This window comes from Molossus molossus, unplaced genomic scaffold, assembly GCF_014108415.1.
Source record: "Molossus molossus isolate mMolMol1 unplaced genomic scaffold, mMolMol1.p scaffold_m16_p_8, whole genome shotgun sequence".
NCBI classification, from domain to species: domain Eukaryota; kingdom Metazoa; phylum Chordata; class Mammalia; order Chiroptera; family Molossidae; genus Molossus; species Molossus molossus.
In genome coordinates this window covers 83,235,082-83,259,068 of record NW_023425402.1, presented here as the reverse complement: position 1 = coordinate 83,259,068, position 23,987 = coordinate 83,235,082, and the positions used below count along the sequence as shown (strand labels likewise).

Sequence of the window (23,987 nt, the reverse complement as noted above, 5' to 3'; positions counted from 1 at the left end):
CATGTTGTCTCAAAGGACAAGAGATCTTTCTTTCTTACAGCTGCATAGTACTCCATTGTGTATATGTACCGCTGCTTTTTTGTCCATTCGTCTACTGATGGACACTTGGGCTGTTTCCAGATCTTAGTTATTGTAAATAGTGCTGCTATGAACATAGGGGTACATATATTCTTTCTGATTGGTGTTTCAGGCTTCTTAGGGTATATTCCTAGCAGTGGGATCACTGAGTCAAATGGAAGTTCAATTTTTAATTTTTTGAGGTAACACCATATTGTTTTCCATAGTGGCTGCACCAGTCTGCATTCCCACCAGCAGTGTACTAGGGTCCTTTTTACTCCACACCCTCGCCAGCACTTGTTGTTTGATGTTTTTACTTCTTATGAATAATTGATTTTGTTAAAACAGCATCTTCATCATCATATCATTTAAAATTACATTTGAAGTTCTATCAACACCGATCTTCATATTCTTATGATTAAATTTGTACTTGTCCACAATTATTGTCTATGAAGCCAAAACTTAAAATGCTCTAAAACTATTTTCTATCACTCTTCTGATGGTAGAATATTGCTTGATCTGAACTAGTTTGGTGGTGAAACTTTACCTGAATCGACATAAAATTATTTACAGTTTTTTTATCCTATTTAAAGTGAAAATTCATATACTTTGCTGCTCAAACAATATGTTTGCATACAAGAAAAAGTTCTAGACCCCTTGGGTGTGTGATATAACATATTATATGAATCCTATTACCTGTCTAAAATTCAAAATTTTCTGAATTTAGAAACATAACCAGCCCCAAATCTTTAGGTTTAGTGATTGCAGACCTGAATGCATTTTCTCCTTTAATTTTATCAGGAAGATGTTCTAACTTATGTACTATTGTCTCTTTAAAACCTTGAAGTTTCTTATGTCTCTACCAAGTAGCTAAGTTAGGTTTAAAAAAAAATAATTCTGGATACAAATTATGCAAAGGGACTTAAAATACTGTAAAACACACTAAAATGTCAAGGGGCACAATTCAGAATCCAAGAATGTGACTAGTTTTCCATATTTTATTCTTTAACTTCCATATGAGTGTGCTGAATAAAAAGAAATATGTGTATCTACATGTACATATACATTTACACACATATATACTATGTACACATGTTTCTATTTTATCAATGGAATGGCAAACTTGGAAAACAGAATCAGAGCTATTGAATGTAAATGGTGTTTGTCCCTGTATCACGCCTTACTTTCAATATAAATCATAATAGTCATTCAAATAAAAGATGTTTATTGTTGTACTTGTAACCACACTCATACACACACAATCTCCACCCAACATACTCTATTGGCCATATAATTTTCCTAGTGTGACCATAGAAAATTAGTACTTTTTTTCCCCTTACCATTTGCTACAGCATGGATGGACCTAGAGGATAGTATGCTGAGTGAAATAAGTCAGTCGGAGAAAGACAAATACCATATGATCTCACTTATATGTGGAATCTAAAGAACAATATAAATGAACAAAAAAAACCCCAGAAAATTAGTACTTTTCAGTATTTTATCCAGTGGAATGGTTGCAGTGAAGTTGGTGTTGGCTCCCAATGTATTGCGCCAGCTTCTTGAGAGGATACATCTTGGGCGATGACTGTTGAACTGAATAATTCCAAGGGGACCTGAGTCGTACACAAAGCACTGAATGTGTTGAGAGGAGAGTACATGAAGCATAGGTTCTGTTCTGAGCGCTGGACTAGGCCTCACTCCCAGGAGGCTCTCCTTGACCTCTTTAGGGAGACAAGCTGCCCACTGCTGTTACAAATCAGGGCAAGGCACAGGATTTGAACAGTCAATCCACACTTCCTGAGGGTCTACCTGTGCCAAATCTGAAGCAGACCCTGGGAGCTGTTACAAAGTTACGAGCAGGCAGAAGAAAGAGCCTTTCTCTGCAAGAACTCACAGTGTGAGCAGGGACACCGGGAAACCACAAACTAGAGGACTTGTCCAAAGCTTATCAATAAAGGAGCACTTGACAATGTTATTAATACGCATTGTGAAAGTCAAATTTAAAAACATTTTCAGAAGAAAAAGGGTAAGCCCTAGGCTTGCTGAAAACGTTTTTGTTTTTGTTTTGTCACCTTTACCAGAACCATGTTTTTATGTATGGGGTATGATTTACAGAATGTGCTTTGTGTAAAAGTGAAGATGCCACGGAACACAGGTGAATTCCCATCTATAAGAGGGTGCCAGCTGAAAGATGAAGGGATGAAATGTGGTAAATGAGAGATTGGTTCTGCATGCTGGCAGTTCTTAAAGCATTGTGCTGATTGTACAAAGGCCATCATTTTAGAGCATAGGAATCCTGTTTAACAACAGAATGTCAGAATTTTTATATTGCTTTGCCATGATAAAAAAGGGTTTAATGATTTCTTTTTCCAAAAGTCTGTGGTCCTTGGGAATGAAACGCAGAGGACAGGTCATGCTTCATCATGAACGGCAGCACCATTCTCTGGAGAAAATCTCAAGCTCTTCTAACTGAAAACCCGTGTTTCTGATTTAAGTATGAGACGCTAATTACTCATACAGCCAGGGAGAATTTCAAGTCCCTGCCTATTTGCAGCACTATCTAAAAACAATCAACTCGTCTTTCAAATTTGACCAAGCTACAAATGGTATGAGAACTCAGTTGTCTAATAAGGATGTTCATTTTGGCACTCAGCAGCTTACTCATGGCTCACAGATGGCTTCTGTCTCGTTTTGTATAATCCAATCATCCTGCACTATTGAATCTCACGCTTAGTCTTCAAGAGTAATTGAAAAGCTCACAGTGACAATGGTCTCTTCTTCCAGATGTCATCCATATAAGGAGCGTGGCTTTCACCACCTCGTTGACATAGGATGTGTACATGGCTCTCCAGGTCAGAGTTGCTCCAAGCAAGGTAAAGAGAAAGTACTTCTTTGCATTCTTTTTCTGTTACTGCCTAGCACTGGTGTAAGCAAATATGTTCTATAAATGGCCATTCTTTCCGTAGCAACTTGTTTCCCTTTTGGCTGGGTACCATGCAAAACACATTTTGCAATACTCTTGCTCGTATGGTAATGGTGGCAATATAGAGGCACCCATACCCAAGAAAGGATTATAAAACATTTAAACAGTGGCTGTTTAAAGGTACCATGTTACACACAGGCAGACTTTCTAGTATTAACACCTGTACTTCTGCTCTTGTTTGCTGAAATCATGACAGTTTGTCCTCATTATTTTTTTGGCAGGAGGTGGCTTTTATTTTTCCAACTTCTAAAGGATGCACAAGATTTTAGAGGCAAAGTATTGAAACATTTTAAGCTGTAGGTGTGCTAGTTTCTTTTTCCCTCGAGGCTAGTGCTATAATAGTTGTATTTTATTTCAGTATAAAAATACCCCTTTTAAAAGAAAAATCAAAACCCCTAAAACAAGGAAAATCAAGGCAATATGCAAAGCCTTAAAGCAGCCCGGTAAATTCACACAGGCTTTGGACTTATAAAGATCGGGCCTTCAGGGAACGACACTCTGGAAAGTCAGATTTTTACTTAAAAATTAAATTATGATTTAAAATTAGTGCTACATTTATTTTAGTAAAATATCAGCATTGTGTGTATTTCCTCAAGTTTTCTCCTGTTCACTGCCATCATCACAACATCATCAGTAAGAAATGTTAAGTATGGAAACAGCTAAGACAAATGTTCTAAATCAGTGGAGACATTATTTCAGGGAAAATATTTTTTAAGAACTATTTTAAAGAAGATTTCAGACTGTTTATAATTTATGTATAGTGTTGGGATTGAACTAGCAATAATAACTTTACTGGAGAGATAATAATTAAAAGATAATATCTGTTTTCTTAAGTAGCTTACATAAAGAATGGGGACTGGGAACTCTATATTTAGTCTGGATTTACACACACACGCGCGCACACGCGCACACACACACTCCTTCTGGTGAAAATGTCCAGGTAAGTGCCGCAGTGTTTCACATTTTTAGAATCCCAGAGTTTTATATGTGAAAGCACAGCCTTAGAACACAAGACCAATAGTCAATATGTTAAAAATAGGTGAGTTGTTGAAAATCTGAATTCTTGTGATACAATCCTGTAAGTTACGAGTTAACTTTTCTTAAGTCCTGTTCAGTGTCAATATTATCAGCACAGGAATCACTGATATGCTCATAAATTAATAGTAATAGCAAAAGTGACCTTTTTCTAAAGAGAGTTCCAAGACTCAACAAATATTTATTGAGTGCACGCAATGTGCCAGGCATTGGGCTAATTAAATTCCCGCTATCCCTACATTTTAAATGAGAGAAAAGCTGACTCAAGGGAAAGAGTCATGGCCAAAGGCCATTTAATTAATTTGCTGTCTGGGGAAATTGCACATGAACTGGGAAGAAAGCCCAGGTATGAGGACTGCTACGTTGTTGTTCAGAATACAATGCATTGTTGTTCAGAACTCGAGTAGAATACACATTTTATAGCTACATCAAACTAATATAAAATTACAATTGTAAAACAAATGTTGCATGTAAAAACATCAGAGGCCCAAAACATTCCTGCATTTCCTAGCGACTGTTGACCTGAACTGGACATTTTCATCCACAAAGACACTTTCAGAGGAAACTACTGTGAGTAGGCTGGGTCCTGTGGTATGACACTACAGGTGAGAGAGCCCTGTTTCATGATTATGCTAGCGACTGCCCAAAGAACCAGGCAGCAGGCTTTCACATGGGGAGAAGGAGAGGGCAAGTTATCTGCTTAGGCGCATGTAGTACTTATGCTGGGAATTTTACATGTGTGCTGAAAACAAAACTCCTATGAGATTTTACAGATGAGTAGAACAAAATGCAGAGTGTATGTGGCCAATGTCACACCTTGCCAGTGAGGAACTGGAAAAGAAATCGTTGTGTAATCTGACCCTAAGGTCCACATTTTTAATGAATTGACTATGGTTCTCATTGAAGGGAGTTTTCATTATTTTCCTTCTCTTCATTCATTATCATTAAAAATGTATTTATGGAACCCTTACCAAGAGCTAAACACTGTGCTTGTGGCTGAAGAATTAAATGTGATTAAATCACTGTCTCTGTCTTTGAGGGTCTGGGGGAGTGGGCACCTCTACAAATAAGTACACTACAAAACAGGTGATCAACTCTGTAAGACATATGCACAATCCTGTGGACACAAAGAAGTAAAGAGGGATCGATTCTGCCCTTGAGTAAGGGGTGCAGTGTTACTGTGATTCTGTGCTAGACTTTGAAGAACGCACAGTATTCCCCCTGTAGAGAAGAGTAAAGCTGTTGCAGTTAATGGGAGCTTTCTGTTTTGTAAAATCACATAAGGGCTTCCAGGTTTCCGAGACTAAATGGAGGGGGTTATTATAAAAGAACCAGGCCCAGATTTCACAGGGGAATTCTCCTAAATCTGCCAAGGTCATATACTCCCAATGTTACTTAAATTATTTCTGAGTATAGAAAAAGAAGAAAAACCACAAGATACTGTTTTTCTATTAATTAATTTACTTTTGTTACAGATGTTTCTCCTTTTTCCCCCCAGACACCTTCCTCCCCATCCCTCTTGCTGCCACCCCTCCAGCACTGTTGTCTCTGTCCATTGGTTATACATACATGCATATATAAGTTCTTTGGTTTAGCTCATCACTCCCCCCCCTCCCAACATCCTCCTCTGAAGTTTGTCAGTCTGAACCATACTCCTTTCTATGTCTCTGCATCTATTTTGTTCATTATATTCCACAAATAAGTGAGATCATGTGGTATTTGTCTTTTTCAAGCTATGACATATATATACTTTTTTTAGCTTTTTAATTTTTTTTTTTGTAATTTTTCTTTATTGATTTTAGAGTGTGAGGAAAAAAGAAGGAGAGAGAGATTGAAACATTGATGAGAGAGAACATTGATTGGCCACCTCCTGCATATCCCACACTGGGCACTGGGCACACAACCTGGGCATGTGCCCTGACCAGAAATCGAACCAATGACCTCTTGGTGCATGGGTCATCACTCAACTACTGAGCCACACCGGCTGGGCCCACAAGATATTTTTATGAAACAATAATTACATTGTCATCTAAACTTTATAAAGACAGCACAAAAAAGAAACTACAGATCAAGCTCACTTATAAATATGGAAGTAAAAATGTAAATATAATATTATCAAACAGAATCCAAGAGAGTTTCATACAAACAAAACATCATGGCCAAGTGATATTTATTCCCAAAATATAAGGATGGTTCAATATTAGGTAATCTACTAACATATTTACCGTGTGTGTAAATCTAGGTAGAAGTATCTTCATAGAAGCTCAAATGGCCTTTGTCCGTATCTGACAACCATTCTTAGTTAAAACACTGAATAAAATAGAAACTGATTATTTCTTCTTTGGTATTAATATATGTCAATAACGGCACACATGCACAGTGGAGTTCTAAAGCCAGTATATTACTTAATAGAGAATGCTAGAGGCAGTCACAGTCCAAAAATAAGGCAAAGATACCCACTAACTCCGCTACTATTTCAAAATATATTAGAGGCACTAGTAATGCAATCAGACTAGCCTAAACACTAACTCCATAGGAACTGGAACAGAAGACTTGAAACTTTCAATTTACAGATGATATCTTGTCGTATTTGGAAAATCCAAGAGAATCATTGAAAATACTATCATAAAAAATACAGAAAATTGAATATTAATAGAATATTAAATTTTTTTAAATCTTAAGATTTTATATACACAAATAATAGCTAATTAGATGATGTAACAAAGGATAAAACTTTGGTTACTTTAATAGCAGAAAAGAATTTAAGAATACATTTAACAGAAAGTATGTAATGCCTACATAAGGAAAAATTGAAATATTTTTGAAAGATACAAAAGCACATTTGAATAAATTGGGAAATTTTGTTGTTTTTGGAGAGCATGAGTAAACATTACAAAGCTATACTTATTTTTATTTTAATCATAAATTTAGTATGATCCCAATAAAAATAACATAAAATTGTTTATGAAGCTATTCAAGTAGATTTTGAAGTGTATGTGGCAAAATAAACATAGAAATAACTAAGAGAACACTAAAACACAATGAGAAGTGAGTATATTAGACCTTACTATACAGCTTCCATAATTAAAACAGTGTGATATGTGTGCATCTAATGGTGGGGTGGGGGGAAAGGTGGCTAAAATGAGAAAATGTGGGTACAGTGCTTGGCACACAGAAATCCCTCAATGAGGAGTAAATATAGTTAGATGATCAACTACGTGGGGCAGGGTTGAGGAAATGCGACTGTAGGAGAGACAATGGACAGAGCTGTGCTATCTCATAAAGTGGCCATTAACCACACATGACTACTGAGCACTTGGAATGTGTCTGGTCTGAACTGAGATGTGTTTTAAATAAAATGTGCTCTGGTTTTCTAAGATATAATATGAACAAACAACAAAATATCTCAATAATTTTTAATATTTAATACGTGTTGATTTAATATGTTGTATATAGTAGGTTAAAAATGTCGTTAAAACTACTTTCACACGCTGGCCGATTTGGCTCAGCGGTTGAAGTGTTGGCCTATGGACCAGAGAGTCCCAGGTTCGGTTCCCACTAGGGGCACATACCAAAAACAAAAAACAAACTACTTTCACTCGTGTTTGTACTTTTAAGAATATGACTACTAAAATTTTTGAAATTATTTAAGTGGCTTGCATTATATTTCTATTAGGTAGCACTGGGCTAGATCATCAATTGTCTTTTCAATCATCAATACTTGATCTTGCTCCTCCTCCTGCTGTCAATATAGTCAAATTGGGAGATAAAATCGACTGCCCCCCCACTCCCTTAATACCCACAACTTGATGATCCTATTTCCTTACTAGCTCACACATCTGTTCTCTTCTTCATCTCTCCTACTGACCTAGTCCATTGCAAACCCATTTATTTTATTTTTACATTTTTATTGAGATATAGTCAACACAGAACACTGTGTAAGTTTAAGGTGCAGTGTGTTGACGTGATGTATCCATATACTGCAATATGATCACTGTGAGTTTTCTAAGCACGTAGCATAATCCTCTGTTTATATTTCAAAAGTACACTTTTATAACAAGTGAGTGCATTTAAGAATGAAAATGTTTAAATTTTAATATTAACATAGAAATAAGAATATTTTCATGTTTGTCTGACATATGTATTACATAATATGAGTATGGAGACTATGTATTATTTATCTCATGTAAACTTACAACCAGCACTAAATAAGTTCTAGAACTCTAGTGCCCAGTATAGTGAACATAGACAACAATACTGTATCATAATCATCAAATTTGCTAAGAGACTAGATCTTAATTATTCTAACCAGAAAACGAACGATCATTATGGGATGTGATAGAGGTGCTAACCTCACTACCATGGCAATCACATTACAGTATATAAATGTATTAAATAAAAATGCGTACCTTAAACTCACACAATGTTATATGTCAAATATATTTTGATGAAAAATACTAAAATACGGTTTTAAAAAAACAATGAGGATAGAAGGATACTAAGGGTCATGTGGGAGGAGAGACTATAGGGCAAGGAGTGGAAGATGCTGAAGGGCAAAGCAGGAATGAGATTGATGGGCACAGAGGGAAGAGACTTGGTGGGCAGAGTGGAGGCTACAGGCAAAGAGTAGAAGGGCTAAGGCTGTGGTGAGGAGGAGAAGGGACAGGAAGGTGTGGGATTCTGAAGGCCCCAGAACCTGGGATCCTGATTTCCCATGGCCCTCTGAGGGCTAAGAGCCCACCCGTTTTTAGACAGTTCAAAGAAGTAAGTTCTTGGTAATCTGTGAATTTGATCCCTTTAGCCAATTGGTTGTTGCGTGCTCTGCATTACCTCTCTTCTCTCCTAGCCTCTGTACCCAGGCCATGGAAAAGTGGTAAATTTGGCAAATACGTCATTCAGAGAAAATGAATAATTGTAAAGTGTTAAAGTAAGTGTTGGCTAAACAAGATGACTTTTTAAGGATTCAAAGGGAAAAGAATAAACTGAAAAATTCCCATGTGAATGCTGACATTTTCATTATATTCCCAAGAATACATTTTAAAAGATTAATAGTAACTGATAACTATTGGAGGGGTGGGGGAGGGGGAAGTGGAGGAAAGAAGGTGAAGGAATTAGCCAAAGAACATATATGCATAACCCATAGACACAGACAACAGTGTGGGGATGACCAGAAGGGAGGGGTGGGGAGGTGGGCAAAAAGGGGAAAATGGGGAGATCTGTAATAGTGTAAATAATAAAAGTAAAGTAAGAAAAAAAATAGTAAAGTTCAGCATATTTTCAATTATTTATTGGCTTTTTAAATGTTTAGTCACGTAAACTGCCCATTGATATACTTTGTACATTTCTCTATTGGTTTGTTTGTCTTTTTTTATTTGTATGCATTTATGTATTATGCATTGTAAACATCAACCCTTTGCCTGTGATACATGTTGCAAATATTTTCTCCCATTCTATTTCTTGGCATTTAAGCCTTTAATGCATTTGAAGTTTATGTTGGTGTCTGATACAAGACTGGAATCTAAACAGATCTTTCTATCTAGAAGTTAAAATTCTTTTCACAATGCTATTTGTTGAATAACTCATCTGCTTCCTATTTATCTGCAATGCTTTTTTCTTAAGTTTCATATGTGATAGGGTCCATTTCGGGATCATCTGTTGTGTTTTAGCCAATTGTTCTGTGAATTCTAACAAACAGGTGTAATTATTGTAGTGTTATTAAGTATTTTTTGGTTCATACTTTTCAAAATTGCTTAGCCATCCTCATATTTTTTACTATTTTGTAGCTGAGATTCAGAATTTTATCAAGTTAAAATATAAATATTGGCATTTAGGGAGTTTGTTGCGGTAGATGGAGGGTATGTGGTATGAATTTATATACTGCATTCATCCTTGGTGCAAATGTGTACTCGGACAGCCTCTGCAGTCAACAATACTTTCACGGTGCACTTTGAAGTCCATCCCACCTGTGGGTCTCCAAGCAAAGCAGGGCTGGCCAACACTATCTAGTAGTCATTCATTGTCTTCTGTCTGTCAGACCTGTTACTAACAATCATGTGAAGAAGTCCAGGCCCCTGCGGCTCACACCTGTCTTCTCGGCAGGTTGTTTTGCGGAACCTTCTTCTATGTGTCATCCTCTTCCACACGGTGTACTACGCGGTTCTGAGCACAGGCTGCATGGTGCTCCAGTAGGTAGCACATTGCCTTCCAACAGAATGTAAAAGCTAAGATCGACCATGAAAGGAGTTTATATTTACTACTTGACATATCTTTATGAAGTAGAGGATGCAGAATTTTTTAAATGGTGCATTTTCTTACGTTTTTTTTTTTCTTTAAGTAAAGATGAAAAATGTGCCATCTTTAAAAAGGGTTGGCTGCACACAACTACGAGAAAATGTATACTTAATGGACTCTGAGTTTAAAACAGGGAGGAATCTCAGAGATTAACTGTTTCCATTTACAGATAAGAAACGAAAGCCCAGAAGGTCAGTGACTTGCCCATGTTCACAGTTCACAACTCATTCAAGATTAAACCCAGTTCTTGTTGTTTTTATGTCCTATGCTCTTGCCATAGTATTAGGTTCTCTTCCCACATTTGATGGAAGGGACTTCCAAGGTTACAGCTGAGACCTTATATACAATGAAATACTCTTGGTGGACAATGTGGACTTAATTGGACCAAGAAGACAATGTAGATAAAGAGGTTCTCAGCCAGTTTTTAAATGTGCCACAAAATGAGTAAAGCTAACGACTTACAGCTGTATGTGAAAATGATGTGCAGAACCTTGATGTGCAAAGCTATGGACTGCCTCCTCCAGCGTAAACTATTTTCATTTGTAACATCTTCAGGGTGGATGAGTTGGATGTCTGGGCACCATTTGATTTCAAAACAAATCCTTCATGGCTCAACACAAGTTATAAAGGTAATCGGTTTTAATTTTCAATCTTTGTCAGTTAGTGAACTCAATGCCTCCAAAAATCAAAATAGTTTTTGTTTTATAAAATGTTTTTAAATGCCAGGCTTTTTTTTCTCAGCGATCTGCATCTTATACCTGACTTCAAAAATCAATGTGAAGTCCTGGCTGGTTTGGCTCAGCGGTTAGGGCGTTGGCTGACGGACCAATGAGTCGTGGGTTTGATTCCAGTCAAGGGCACCTACTGTTTGCCTGGCCCTGGTCAGGGTTGTATGGGAGGCAACCAGTTGATGTGTCTCTTTTGCATCAATGTTTCTCTCTCTCCCTCTCCCTCTCTCCCTCTCTGTGTCTCCCTCCCAACTCTATCTGAAGAAAAATGCAAAAATATCCTCCAGTGAGGATTAAAAAAAATAAAAATAAATGTGAAAAAAAATGCTATAAGGTTTTTTAAGTGGCTATTCCTAAAAGATAGAATGGTTGGACTAAGTGGATAGTATTCTTATGTAAATTTTTATTTGTTGTTATTATGGGTAAATTTTTTGTGTATTACATGTTTTTCAAAAAAAGGGAAGAATGGCTTAATGTACTGATGCAAAAAAAGTTTGTGAAATCTGAAATGGAAAATAAAGATTACAAAAGAGTTCATATTGTATAGCTATTCATTTCTGTAGAACAGAATGAAATACATGTCAGTACTAAGAAAAATGGAGAATTATTCACAGAACTGTTACCTCCCAACCGGGGCGATAGAGGTCTTTCATTTTCTGCTTCGCACATTTCGGCTTAGTTTGATTTCCTTAGTTGCAGAGAAAAAATGATAAAAAATATACTAAGAGACAAAATTCTCTTTTAAATTTATTACATTTGGAAAAATTATTATTAATAAACCTATTGTGTTCATAAATCTTATGTATGTTAATAATAATACCCATTTGTATTGAATATATGTCACACGTATTGACTTGGGGGAATTCATAGTGAGTTTGCTCTATGTTTAGAAAGGTAAGATTTTAATGTTGTTTTTCATGATAAAATAATGCAGGTAAATTAATGAAAGTGTATAAAATACATACAACTTTGGAAGACGATTTGACTTTGGGTGGGCACACAATGTAATATACAGATTATGTATCATAGAAATGTACACTTGAAACCTATATAATCTTATTAACCAATGCCATCCCAATAAATTTAATTAAAAAGACACAGCAGGCAAACATTACTGTAAAGGTAATAATGAGAAATAAAAGTATTTTTTATGATTGTTAAAAAAAGAGAGTAAATATTTTAAGCCAAAAACATAAAATAAAAGAAGAAAATCAATTCCAAATTTACTTTCTAAATATCACTCATCTTAATACTGTGTTATATTTCTTCCTACTTTTAAAAAATGGATTATGCATTCTTTAAACATTACAGTTTTTTGGAAAACCACTGGACATTTTTTTCGGAACATATATGCAAATGTACAAAAATAGCCTGAAGCCAGAGGAGGCAGATTTCAAATATGATTGTATGGGAAACTCGGTCAGCTGGAGGTACTGCATTCAAACAAAAATCTTTACAACAGCTCCCTCAAATGACTAACCTTGTTTGGTGCCATTAGCCACTTAATTTTGGATAAACAAAAGATATGTTTGGACAAGAGGCTTTTGTTCAAATGAGTCGCAAGAGGTGTAACATTCTAGCTTAACTTTCTCTTCATGCACTTTTTTTTTTTTTTCTATTGAAGATCAAATTACCTTATTTTCCACCAAGACTATCCACAAACCATAAGGAAATAGTCACAGTAAAGATTTAAATATGGTTTGTGTGTGTGCTTTGGGTAAGGGGAGAGATTTAAAACTCAACTCTTATTAGTTAATTCTTACCTTTGGGTCAGCCAGTGAAAGGGGAGACAGTGACACAGGCTTATTGGACCAGGCTGTGTTTTTACACGGCAGAGATTAGGGAAGATCCCCAGGGTGCCTGGCACAATTTACGGGGTCCTTTCCTCTCACAAAACACTAACATTTGTACACAGATATCAATAAGCCTTCAGCTTATTAGACCTTCAACTCTGGGCTTGGGGATATAAGTGCCATAACTCTTCCCAGTTGTTACTTTGGGAACCTAGACTTGTTTAATCTTGGAGATAAAATGTAAGAGTAATCACAGGGCCTTGGGCATGTATTTGGGGTCACGTTTCTCGTCTGTTTAAGTAATTTTGTCACCAAGGTGATCATGTTTAGGAAGGACATGAAAAGTGTATTGCAGAGAACAGATTGCAAATTGCTTTCATTTTAAATTAAAATCCTCTCAACAACTTTTTGAGGTAGGTAACATAGTACTCCATTTCGCAATTTAGAGAAAAGGAAACAGACTGACCCAGAGGTTAAAATCCTGCTCAAGGTCTTATAACTCTTAAGCTATAAGGCAACGCTAGAACACTGGTATCTTGACTTCAAAATTTGTACTACTTCCTTTATTTATTTATTTTCCTTATGATGTTGAGCATCTTCTCATGTGTTTATTTGCCATCTATATATTTCTTTGATGAAGTACTTGTTCAAATCTTTTTTTTTTAATTAATTTATTTTTGTTACAGATGTTTCTCCTTTTTTTCGCCATTGACATCCTCCTCCCTATCCCTCCCACCCCATCCCCAGCTTTCTTGTCCGTGTCTATTGGTTATTGCTTATATGCATGAAAGTTCTGTGGTTTATCTCTTCCCTCGCCCCCACCCCCTCTTCAGAGGGTTGTCAGTCTGTACCCTACTTCCATGTCTCTGGGTCTGCCCTATTCCTCAGACTGTTATGTTCATTATATTCTACAAATAAGTGACATCATCTGATATTTGTCTTTCTCTCCTTGGCTTGTTTCACTTAGAATAATACTCTCCAGGTCCCTCTATGTCGTCTCAAAGGATAAGAGATCTTTCTTTCTTACAGCTGCGTAGTACTCCATTGTGTATATGTACCACTGCTTTTTTATCCATTTGTCTACTGATGGACACTTGGGCTGTTTCCGCATTTTAGCTATTGTAAATAGTGCTGCTATGAACACAGAAGTAAATATACTCTTTCTGATTGGTGTTTCAGGCTTCTCAGGGTATATTCCCAGAAGTGGGACCACTGGGTCAAATGGCAATTCAATTTTCAATTTCTTGAGGTAACACCATATTATTTTCCATAGTGGCTGTACCAGTCTGCATACCCACCAGCAGTGTACTGGAGTCCCCTTTTCTCCAAACCCTCACCAACATTTTTTGTTTGATGATTTGTTGATGGCGGCCATTCTGACAGGTGTGAAGTAATACCTCATTGTAGTTTTAATTTGCATCTCTCTCAGGATTAGTGATATTGATCATTTCTTCATATGTCTCTTAGCCATTTGTATGTCCTGTTTGGAGAGGTGTCTATTTAGTTCCTCTGCCCATTTTTTAATTCAGTTCTTTGTCTTCCTTTTGTTGAGATATATGAGCACTCTATATATTTTGGAAACTAACCCCTTATCTGATGTATCACTGGCGATTATGCTCTCCCACACAGTGGATTCCCTTTCCATTTTGGTGGTTGTTTCTTTTGCTGTGCAGAAGCATTTGAGTTTGATGTAGTCCCATGTGTTCATTTTTCCCTTTGTTTCTGTTGCCTTAGGTGATGTATCAGTGAAAATTCTGTTGCATATGATGTCCAAAATTTTGTTGCCTACATTTCCTTCTAGGATTTTTATGGCTTCACGGGTCACATTTAAGTCTTTTATCCATTTTGAGATTATTTTTGTGTATGGTATAAGTTGATAGTCAAGTTTCATTTTTTTGCATGTAGCTGTCCAGTTTTCCCAACACCATTTATTAAAGAGGCTGTCTTTACTCCAGTGTATGCTCTTGCCCCCTTTTCAAATATTAATTGAGCATAATGTCTTGGGTCCATTTCTGTGTTCTCTGTTCTGTTCCACTGGTCTCTATGCCTGATCTTGTGCCAGTAACAGGATGTTTTGATTACAGTAGCTTTGTAGTATAACTGGATATCTGGTATTATGATCCCACCTACTTTGTCCTTCTTTTTCAAGATTGCTGTAGCTATTTGGGTTTTTGTTTTTGTTTTTGTTTTTGTTCCATATGAACTTTTGGAGTATTTGTTCTAGTTCTGTGAAATATGTTGGTATTTTGATGGGGATTGCATTGAATCTATAGATTGCTTTGGATAGTATGGACATTTTAATGATGTTAATTCTTCTAATCCATAAACAAGTTATGTGCTTCCACTTTTTTATATCTTCCTCTATTTTTTTTTTTTCAATGCCCTGTAGTTTTCTGCAAATAGGTTCCTTTACTTCTTTGGTTAAGTTTATTCCTAGGTATCTTAATTTTTTTCCTGTGATGGTAAATGGGATTGTTTTTTTAGTTTCTCTTTCTGTGAGTTCATCATTGGTGTATAAGAATGCCATCGATTTCTTGACATTAATGTTGTATCCTGCTACTTTGCCAAATTCATTTATTAAGTCTAGTAGATTTTTGATGGAGTCTTTAGGGTTTTCTATGTATAGTATCATGTCATCTGCGAATAATGACAGTTTCACTCCCTCCTTTCCAATTTGGATCCCTTTTTATTTTTTCTTCATGTCTGATTGCTGTGGCTAAGATTTCCAGTACTATGTTAAATAGGAGAGGCAAAAGTGGGCATCCCTGTCTTAGTCCTATTCTTAAGGGAAATGCTTTTAATTTTTGCCCATTGAGTATGATGTTGACTGTAGGTCTTTCATATATGGCCTTTATTATGTCAAGATATGATCTCTATTCCCACATTGCTGAGTGTTTTTATCAGAAATGGATGCTGGATTTTGTCGAAGGCTTTTTCAGCATCTATTGATATGATCGTGTGGTTTTTATCCTTCATTTTGAGAAGAATGTGAATTCTGAAGTTTTGGGGTGTAATTCTCTGTAGATATCTAATAAATTCATTTGGTCTAGTGCTTCATATAGAGTCTCTGTTTTCTTGCTAATTTTTTGTGTAGAGGATCTATCCAGTGATGTCAGTGGTGTGTTGAAGTCCCCTGCTATGATTGTATTGCTGTCAATTTCTCCTTTGAAGTCCTCCAAAAGATTTTTAATATATGTTGGTGCTCCTATATTGGGTGCATATATGTTTATCAAGGTTATATCTTCCTGTTGGATAGATCCTTTCAATATTATGTAGTGGCCTTTTTTGTCTCTAGTTACGGCCTTCATTTTGAAATCTATTTTATCAGATATAAGTATTGCTACCTCAGCTTTTTTTCCCTTTCTGTTTGCTTGTAAGATTTTTTTCCATGTCTTCACTTTCAACCTATGTGAGTCTTTTGTTATGAGGTGGGTCTCTTGCAAACAACATATATATGAGTCATGCTTTCTTATCCAATCAGTTACTCTGTGTCTTTTGATCAGAGCATTCAATCCATTCACATTTAAGGTAATTAGTGATATGTACTTATTTATTGCCAGTTGTGTTTAGTGTGGTTCTATTTTTTTTCCCATTTCTTCTACTTATTACAGCAGTCCTTTTAACATTTCTTGCAGTGCTGGTTTGGTACTAATGTATTCCCTTAGCCTTTTTTTTTGTCTGGGAAGCTTTTTATTTGACCTTCCATTTTGAATGATAGCCTTGCTGGGTAGAGTAGTCTTGGATTCAGATCCTTGTTTTTCATGACCTTGATTACTTCATGCCATTCCCTCCTGGCCTGTAGTGTTTCTGTTGAGAAGTCAGCTGAGAGCCTTATGGGGTTTCCTCTGTAGGTAAACTGTTGTTTATCTCTTGCTGCCTTTAGGATTCTCTTTTTGTCTTTAATTTTTGGCATTTTGATTACTGTGTGTCTCGGTGTGGGCCTGTTTGGGTTCTTCTTACTTGGGGCTCTCTGTGCTTCCTGAACTTGAATGCCTTCTTCCTGCACCAAATTTGTACTACTTTCTTTAAATCACACTTTTTCTCATATCTTGAAAAAAGCTTAAGATTTCGCTATCAATATATACAAATACGGTTTGTTCAAGATTAAAATCAGTGTCTCCGAGCAGCTGCAAGTTAAACTATAAAATCTGTAAATGGTGATAAAAAGTCATCTCTGTTTCCCTATAATAATGTGCAAGGTCTGTGAGTCACTGTGCAGGTGGGAGTGGACATGTGATGGGGTGAGGTGGTGTCAGTGACTACACTTGCTTCCACAGCCTCTGTTTTAGGGGGCAGGACATGCTGAAATAAACTGTATTTCCATATGATAGAAAACGTGCTCATATGACTTGTACAATCAACTCTTGAAACCTGTTCAGTTCAACTAAATAGAATTGAAGAGGAGTAGTATGTACGAGGCCTTTAAAAACAATGACACCTGAGACTTGCTTACTTGGTGGGTGAGTGTCTTGCTCATCCTGTGGACAATCACTGGCTCACTGGTTAATAAATTACTTCTTCATAATAGAACATAATGCAATTGTTTTATTTTTTGCTTTTAAAAAATATGGAATTTACTTGTCTAGATTGATCAATTCCTGAATTACATGAACATACCAATCGTTTGCTGTGTTTTAAAAGGAAAGAGAGCTAATGTTTATGGAAAATGATACCATTGCAAAGGGACCTTGGTGGTATATCACATCTATTTGTCACTTTAAAGTTTGATGGATCTTTTCTTTGAAACCACTGTAATCTTAAAGCTCCATATGAAAGACAGAGGCAAAAGGTTGACCCTTCACATGTTCGAGACTCTTAGAGATTTGTGGCCCTGACCTGGATGTGGTCCTGGCTCTTTATACATGTCCAGGGAAAGCACTCTGAGACAAGTGGTGGGTTTAGAAGAGTGCTCCATCCACATTAGTAATTTATGAGGCTTTCTTTCATCCATGGTTATCGGTTATGTTTCCCAGGTGACTATCTTGAATGTGCCATTTTATTACAAAGATACAAAAGAACTTATTTTTCCAAGTTAGGTAATGATTGATACCAAAGAAATGTTATAGTTCACCAAACTTTAACTTCTTTTTTTTTTTTTCTGAAAACTCAGAATTGAATTTTTCGTTAGTTTTTAATACATCTTAAAAATGAGACTTGCAATCTAATTACAGATCAGCATGCATTGGTTACACTGTAACTTTTCTTTATTGCATTTTACCTTCTAAAATGCTAAATATAAAGAATGTGAAACAGAAATTACATATTGTTATTTTTCTATAAATCTAAGGATTATTAAGAGATGGAATATATTAAACTTTTTCAAATTTGAGGATTATTAAGAGAAGGAACATTATGAAAATTTCTACCAAAATTGTTTTGCAGAATAATTTGTAATGGTCTTGTTGCAAATTGTATTTCAGAATTTTTAGTTACTCCAATCCCAAATAATTATATTCTTCTTTTTATTTGCAGTTATTTTAGTCTCAACTGAGGTAAACTACTTTGTTTGTGGATTGCTTTTCGTTCTGATTGTGGAAGGATGGGCTTGGGATTATGCTATTTCAGTAACTATTCTCCATGTTGCCATCACTTCAACTGGTAAGCAAAATACAATAAAGGAAGCAAAATGTGTTAAACCTGATGTTGCACCTAAATCGCTTCGTAAAACTTTGTTGTATGCACATTGCACCCTGATGGCTAAATAACAAAAACTGATGATGAAAGATCTTCACCCTCTCCCCTACCTATCCTTCCCACCAGGTTCTTCTACTACTTCCTCAGCAAGGTATTGCTTAGCTACCTCTTCTAGTTCAAAGCTGTACTGAAATGTAGGTGTTTCCTATTCTCCTTTCACACTCAGCTTGTTGTTAACTTGTACAGGATTTGCCTCTGTTAGGAATACTTTCCTGTGAAATCCTTCTTTAAGGCAAAAATAGACCATTGACTGGGAAGTGGAACCCAAGAGACCTGTACTTGGAGGCTTACAAACTTCCCAACACCAGTTAGTTATTTTAACAAGATTACTGGGTTCTTTGACTAAAGAACTTTTATTTCAACTTGTGATTTTTTTTTTTTTAATCCTCACCCGAGGACATTTTTCCATTTTTTTGTTCAGATAGAATAGGAGGAAGAGAGAGAGAGAGAAACATCAACGTAAAAGGGACACATCGAGTGGCTGCCACCCACACAACCCAACCAGGGCCAGGGACAAACTGCAAGCGAGTTATGCACCCTTAGCGGGAACCGAACCTGGGTCTCTCTGGACCAAAGGCCGACACTCTAACCACTGAGCCAAACCGGCCAGGGCTCAACTTGTGATTTTTCAAGTCAGAAGAAAATGGATTGAAATTCTAGTCCTACGTTTTTACCAGGTGTCTAGTCTTGGGTAAGTCACAATATTGCTTACATTAGTTGCCTCTTCTACAAAATTGGGGGTACCTAGTGAAGTTTCAGTGAGAATCAGAAATTGTTGGACACAATGTCTAGCATATAATACATTTCTGAGTAAATGACAGGTTCATTCATTCCTTCAATTCCATGGTAACTTTTTCTCCCCTGTCTTCCATTGTTTAAAAACAAACAAACAAACAAACAAACAAACAAACAAAAAAAGTGCTAGTTAAAGTATGGGTGGTAATCAACCCCAAGTTGTAATTCAAAGTTGTTATTATTTGTTAACAACTTAAATCTCTCATGTTTTCAGTGCCTTCATCTGTTAATGGTAGAGTATTTAACTTAAGAACACACAATTTCCAAATGAATTTCTACATTTCAGCATTACTGCTACTGGAAAATGCCAGTTTGTTAATACTCTAGCATTAATTTCTTGAGATACAAACCCTTTCAGTAACTTAGAGGACCACTGCACTCTTGCCATCTTAAATCTCAGTAAAACTGAGCTCAGAGTGAAGTGACTCGGAACTCCAGAGAGCGCTAGGCATTGAGGACGTGGGATGGTCTTTGAACTATCTCTGATGCATAGACTTTAAATCAACTTTGTGAGCTGACCTGAGACCTGATCATTCACATTATTTCTAGGAGAGAAGTTTCAAATATCTCACTTGACACATGAACTTTACTTCAAGTACAAATTTAGAGGTACCTGATTTCATGAATGTAAACAAAATGTATCTGTTTTATGCAGATATGATTTTACCAAACAGAAGTATTGCTTTGTGAATAACAAAATAATATATGCTTTGAAAATGAACAATACCTATTTTTTTTCTATTACAGTTATGTTGGAATTTCCCCTGACACCACATTGGTGGGCTGCCTTAGGTATTTATATAGTGTGTATATATGTTATACATGTATGTATATATAATATTAATGAAATATAAATATATATTTATATATAGACTGGTATATAAAAAATTTTTAAGTAGGTCAAGATCATGGGCTTTATCATTTTAAAATTACAGGGAATAAAACACTGGCTATATATTTGTGACATATTCTCTGAGTTCTTTTTTCCTATGAATGGCAATACAGTCTTTTTAGTTGTAAAGGAGAAATTACCTAATTTCATATCTTTTTCTCTGCCCACAAATTGAACAACTGAATTTATCAATTATGTGTCTATTAAGAATATTAACCAAGTGAAAGTGGACTTTTCTAAAGCTTTTTCTTTATGTTAAGCCAGGTATTGACCACAAAATATTTTTAGATTTCCTCTTTTCAGTAAATTTGGCATCAGTGTTTTTGTTGTTTTTTTAACCCTCACCCGAGGACATTTTTCCATTTATCTTCAGATAGAGTAGGAGGAAGGGAGAGAAACATCAATGTGAGAGAGACACATCAACTGGTTGCCTCCTGCATGACCCTGACCAGGGCCGGGGACGAACCACAACCGAGGTACGTGCCCTTGACCGGAATCGAACCCACAACTCTTTGGTCTGCGGGCCGACGCTCTAACCACTGAGCAAAACCAGCCAGAGCTGGCAACAGTTTTTATCTAATTAGTTTCATTCTTAGTGATGAAAAATGGAAATGCAGCACTTTACCACATTCTTCTCCTTAAAGTCAAGTCTCTATGTATAGTACCAGTATTACTTACATTACCACAATCTCTCTTATTTTTTTCTGGTACATGCCCCTAGTGGGAACTGAACCCAGGACTCTCTGGTCCACAGGTTGACGCTCCAGCTGCTGAGCCAAACTGGCCAGGGCATCCACAACCTCTTCACTGGAGTTTAATTCTCCACTTACCTTGCATATCGATGGTGTAAATGTATATTTTTCTCCAATATTATTAAGCACATACAGAAAAACATGTACTGATATTTTATTTTGTACAAATCTTATAAAGATATACATTTTTAATACACTAGAAAAAAATGATACTGAAAGACATGCTATAAGTGTAAGTGTAAATGATCTTTTCTCTATGAAAAACAAGAACTTATCTTTTCTGGATTTTATTTATACCACAAAATGTACTGAGCCTTAGCCAGCTAAGTCACATAACAAATGTCACCTTAATACCAAAGAGAGTAAAACTGGGTATAATGAAATGGCCAAAACAATTTGTTAAAATACTTGGGTGGCTATTTCAGTTTCAATAACCAGGGCTGGATTACTCAGAGAGCAGTTGTCAAATGATGTCAGAGGTAACCTTTGTTGGTTTTCCTTGAGTTAAACATTTAGACATAAGAAAATAATGGCTAAACATGTTGAAAATTCTATCTCTTGGTCTCACGTTGGATGTGTGTCTTTGTGTGAGGAAGCTGTGTGGGCTGGTCAGGCCTCTGACTCACTAAGGGCTCGTATCTGTACCTTTCATTGAAGTCTTACTCTTACAAGGAACGTTCACAATGTTCCATGCAAGGCGCAGTGGGTGCAATGACAGCCCAGTAAGGTTGGATTAATATTTTAAAACAAACTGGAATCAGTGGACCAATGAAATCAGAGCAAAGGCATTTTCAAACAACTAAATAGCTCAGGTAAATGGGTTTCTGGGTGTTTATTAGTCCTACGAATTTGGCAGAAGTCAGAAATAATTGCCTGTACGGGGAAGGTGTGCTGCAGAATAGAGTGTATCAAAAACATCATTTTCTTTTAAATTATTTAAGTGTTGGTTATACATCACTGAAATCATTCGTAACACCCCAAGTGTTTAGTGAACTGTAATGAAGCTTAAAGGATAGAAAAAAGGCAGACAGTAGCTTCTCATTGGTGAGAAAACAGGTATGTGGGTAATCCAGGCCTTGGTTTCAAAGTCTTTGAATTGTGAACGTTTGCTTTCTTCAGTATAGGTATTTTATAAACCCAATTATGAAGTACCTTGTTTATAGGACAAAAAGTTCTAACCAATTTTATCAAAACAAATTTCACTGTGTAAAAGCTGATTTGACTCAATGTGTAAAGAAATCAAATGTTCAAGAAGTTTGATTTATCTCCTGAAATAGAAATATTTGTTAGTGAATTCGTTGAGTTTGGAAGCCTCTCACTTCTCAGAATGATTCTGTTTTTTAGAATTCTATATTTAATAGCAATTTAAGACAACTAAGATAACATATTAGAAACATCTATAAAGATTCTACAGTTTTACATAATGGATTACTATGCGGACAAGAAATAATAGGTTTAATAATACGAAAGTTATGGCAAGACGTAAGGTGGAAAGGGTTATCTAAAAATTGGGGTTTTAGGTAGAAGTGTTTGTGCCAGACAATAAAGTGGATTTTGCTGTAAAGATGCTACTAATGGCTGGCTTGGCTGTCTGAGCACAGTGTCTCCCCATACTTAGTGACAAAGCATCGAAGGTATCTGGAAGCCAGGAAACCTCCATGTGCTCTTACTGTTGGTATTTCGTCTGGTATAAATATAACTCGGCTTGAGTGAATGTGCTTGTTGAGATCTTAATAAAAAGCTTAAGACAGGAAGATTAAAGCTGTTGGCACATGAAATAATAGCAGCTACAGAGAAAAACGGGTGACCTTGTGTTGCTATTTATTTTATGCCCTGATCAGACTAGCAACTAGATAAGTGGAAGTTTTTCTAACATGCCTTAAAAATATTATGGTTTGATCCAAAGACTCACTTTTTGTGGTTGTTGTTGTTGTTAGCTATTATGATAAGGATTTTTGTTTTTGTTTTGTCTTGTTCTGCTTTTATACAAAGGTGGCATTTGTTAAAGTTTTGGTGTTTTTTTTGTTTTTTTTTTAATGTTGCAATTGTTTGGGGTTTTTTTAAGCTGTGATAGCAGTGATAACCAATGCTTTTCACTTTGTTCAGCTTTCACAAAAGGAGCCAGTATCTGATCAAAAGTAGTGCATGAAATCTTTCTTAAACGACTGAAGGGTGCTTTGATGATTTTCTCCTTTGGTTTGTAGAATAAGAACTGAACTTAACTCAAATCGCTACAGTTGCCATCACTTTTCTGTGGTAAAATTACTGATATTTGCTGTTCTATACAAAAAGTATTGCCTAAAAATGTCTGCTGTTTGTTTTCAAGAGTTGTCCAATGGGAATATTGTCTGTTTATGTGTGAATGTGAAAGTACTTATTTTGTTTGTTGCTGTGTTTTTGTTTTTCTCAGTAGTCTTGTGTTAGCACTGAGTAACCTCCTCTCCTTAGCCATCATCAAATGTTAAAGACCATGGGGGGTCTTCTCTTTTTTTTTATTTAACATGTTACTGTGAATCTATTACATCTTTTTTTTTTTTTAATTTTTTTTCCTTTATTGATTTTAGAGGAGAGAGAGGAAGGGAAAGGAAGAGAGAGAGAGAAACATCGATGAGAGAGAACATCAATGAATCTACTACATCTTGATTAAGGTTTCAAGAATGATTGCAGTGGGTTTTGGAAGCAGACTTATCATTATTGATTTGGGGTTTCCCAGAGAAAATGTAGTTCACAGTTAATTGCTGAGCTATAACACCACTGGCCATTTAAAACTGAACAACAGTTTATTGTTTTGAAACAATGTCGATTGGCAAAACGTTGACATTCCAAGTAAAACATGAATTGTAGTAATAACTCAATACAAACTCAATAGCTGTATTTGGAGTTAAATTATTTCAACAAGTAAATTTATTTATTGGAAAAATCATCTGAGAAATATAATATTTGCTAAGTTAGTAACATGTTTTCCTT

The 23,987-nt window shown here is 36.0% G+C and overlaps 1 protein-coding gene across 1 annotated transcript; it reads left to right on the top strand.

Annotated features, from left to right (window-relative positions):
- Positions 1 to 2,770: 2,770 nt before the first annotated feature.
- TMEM244 (transmembrane protein 244) lies at positions 2,771 to 23,489 on the top strand. Its single transcript, XM_036249281.1, has 6 exons — positions 2,771 to 2,930; positions 10,175 to 10,260; positions 10,922 to 10,995; positions 18,360 to 18,485; positions 20,124 to 20,168; positions 23,127 to 23,489. Exons 1-6 carry the CDS (start codon positions 2,898 to 2,900, stop codon positions 23,150 to 23,152), a joined length of 390 nt encoding a protein of 129 aa, XP_036105174.1. The 5' UTR covers positions 2,771 to 2,897; the 3' UTR covers positions 23,153 to 23,489.
- The last annotated feature ends 498 nt before the right edge of the window (positions 23,490 to 23,987 follow it).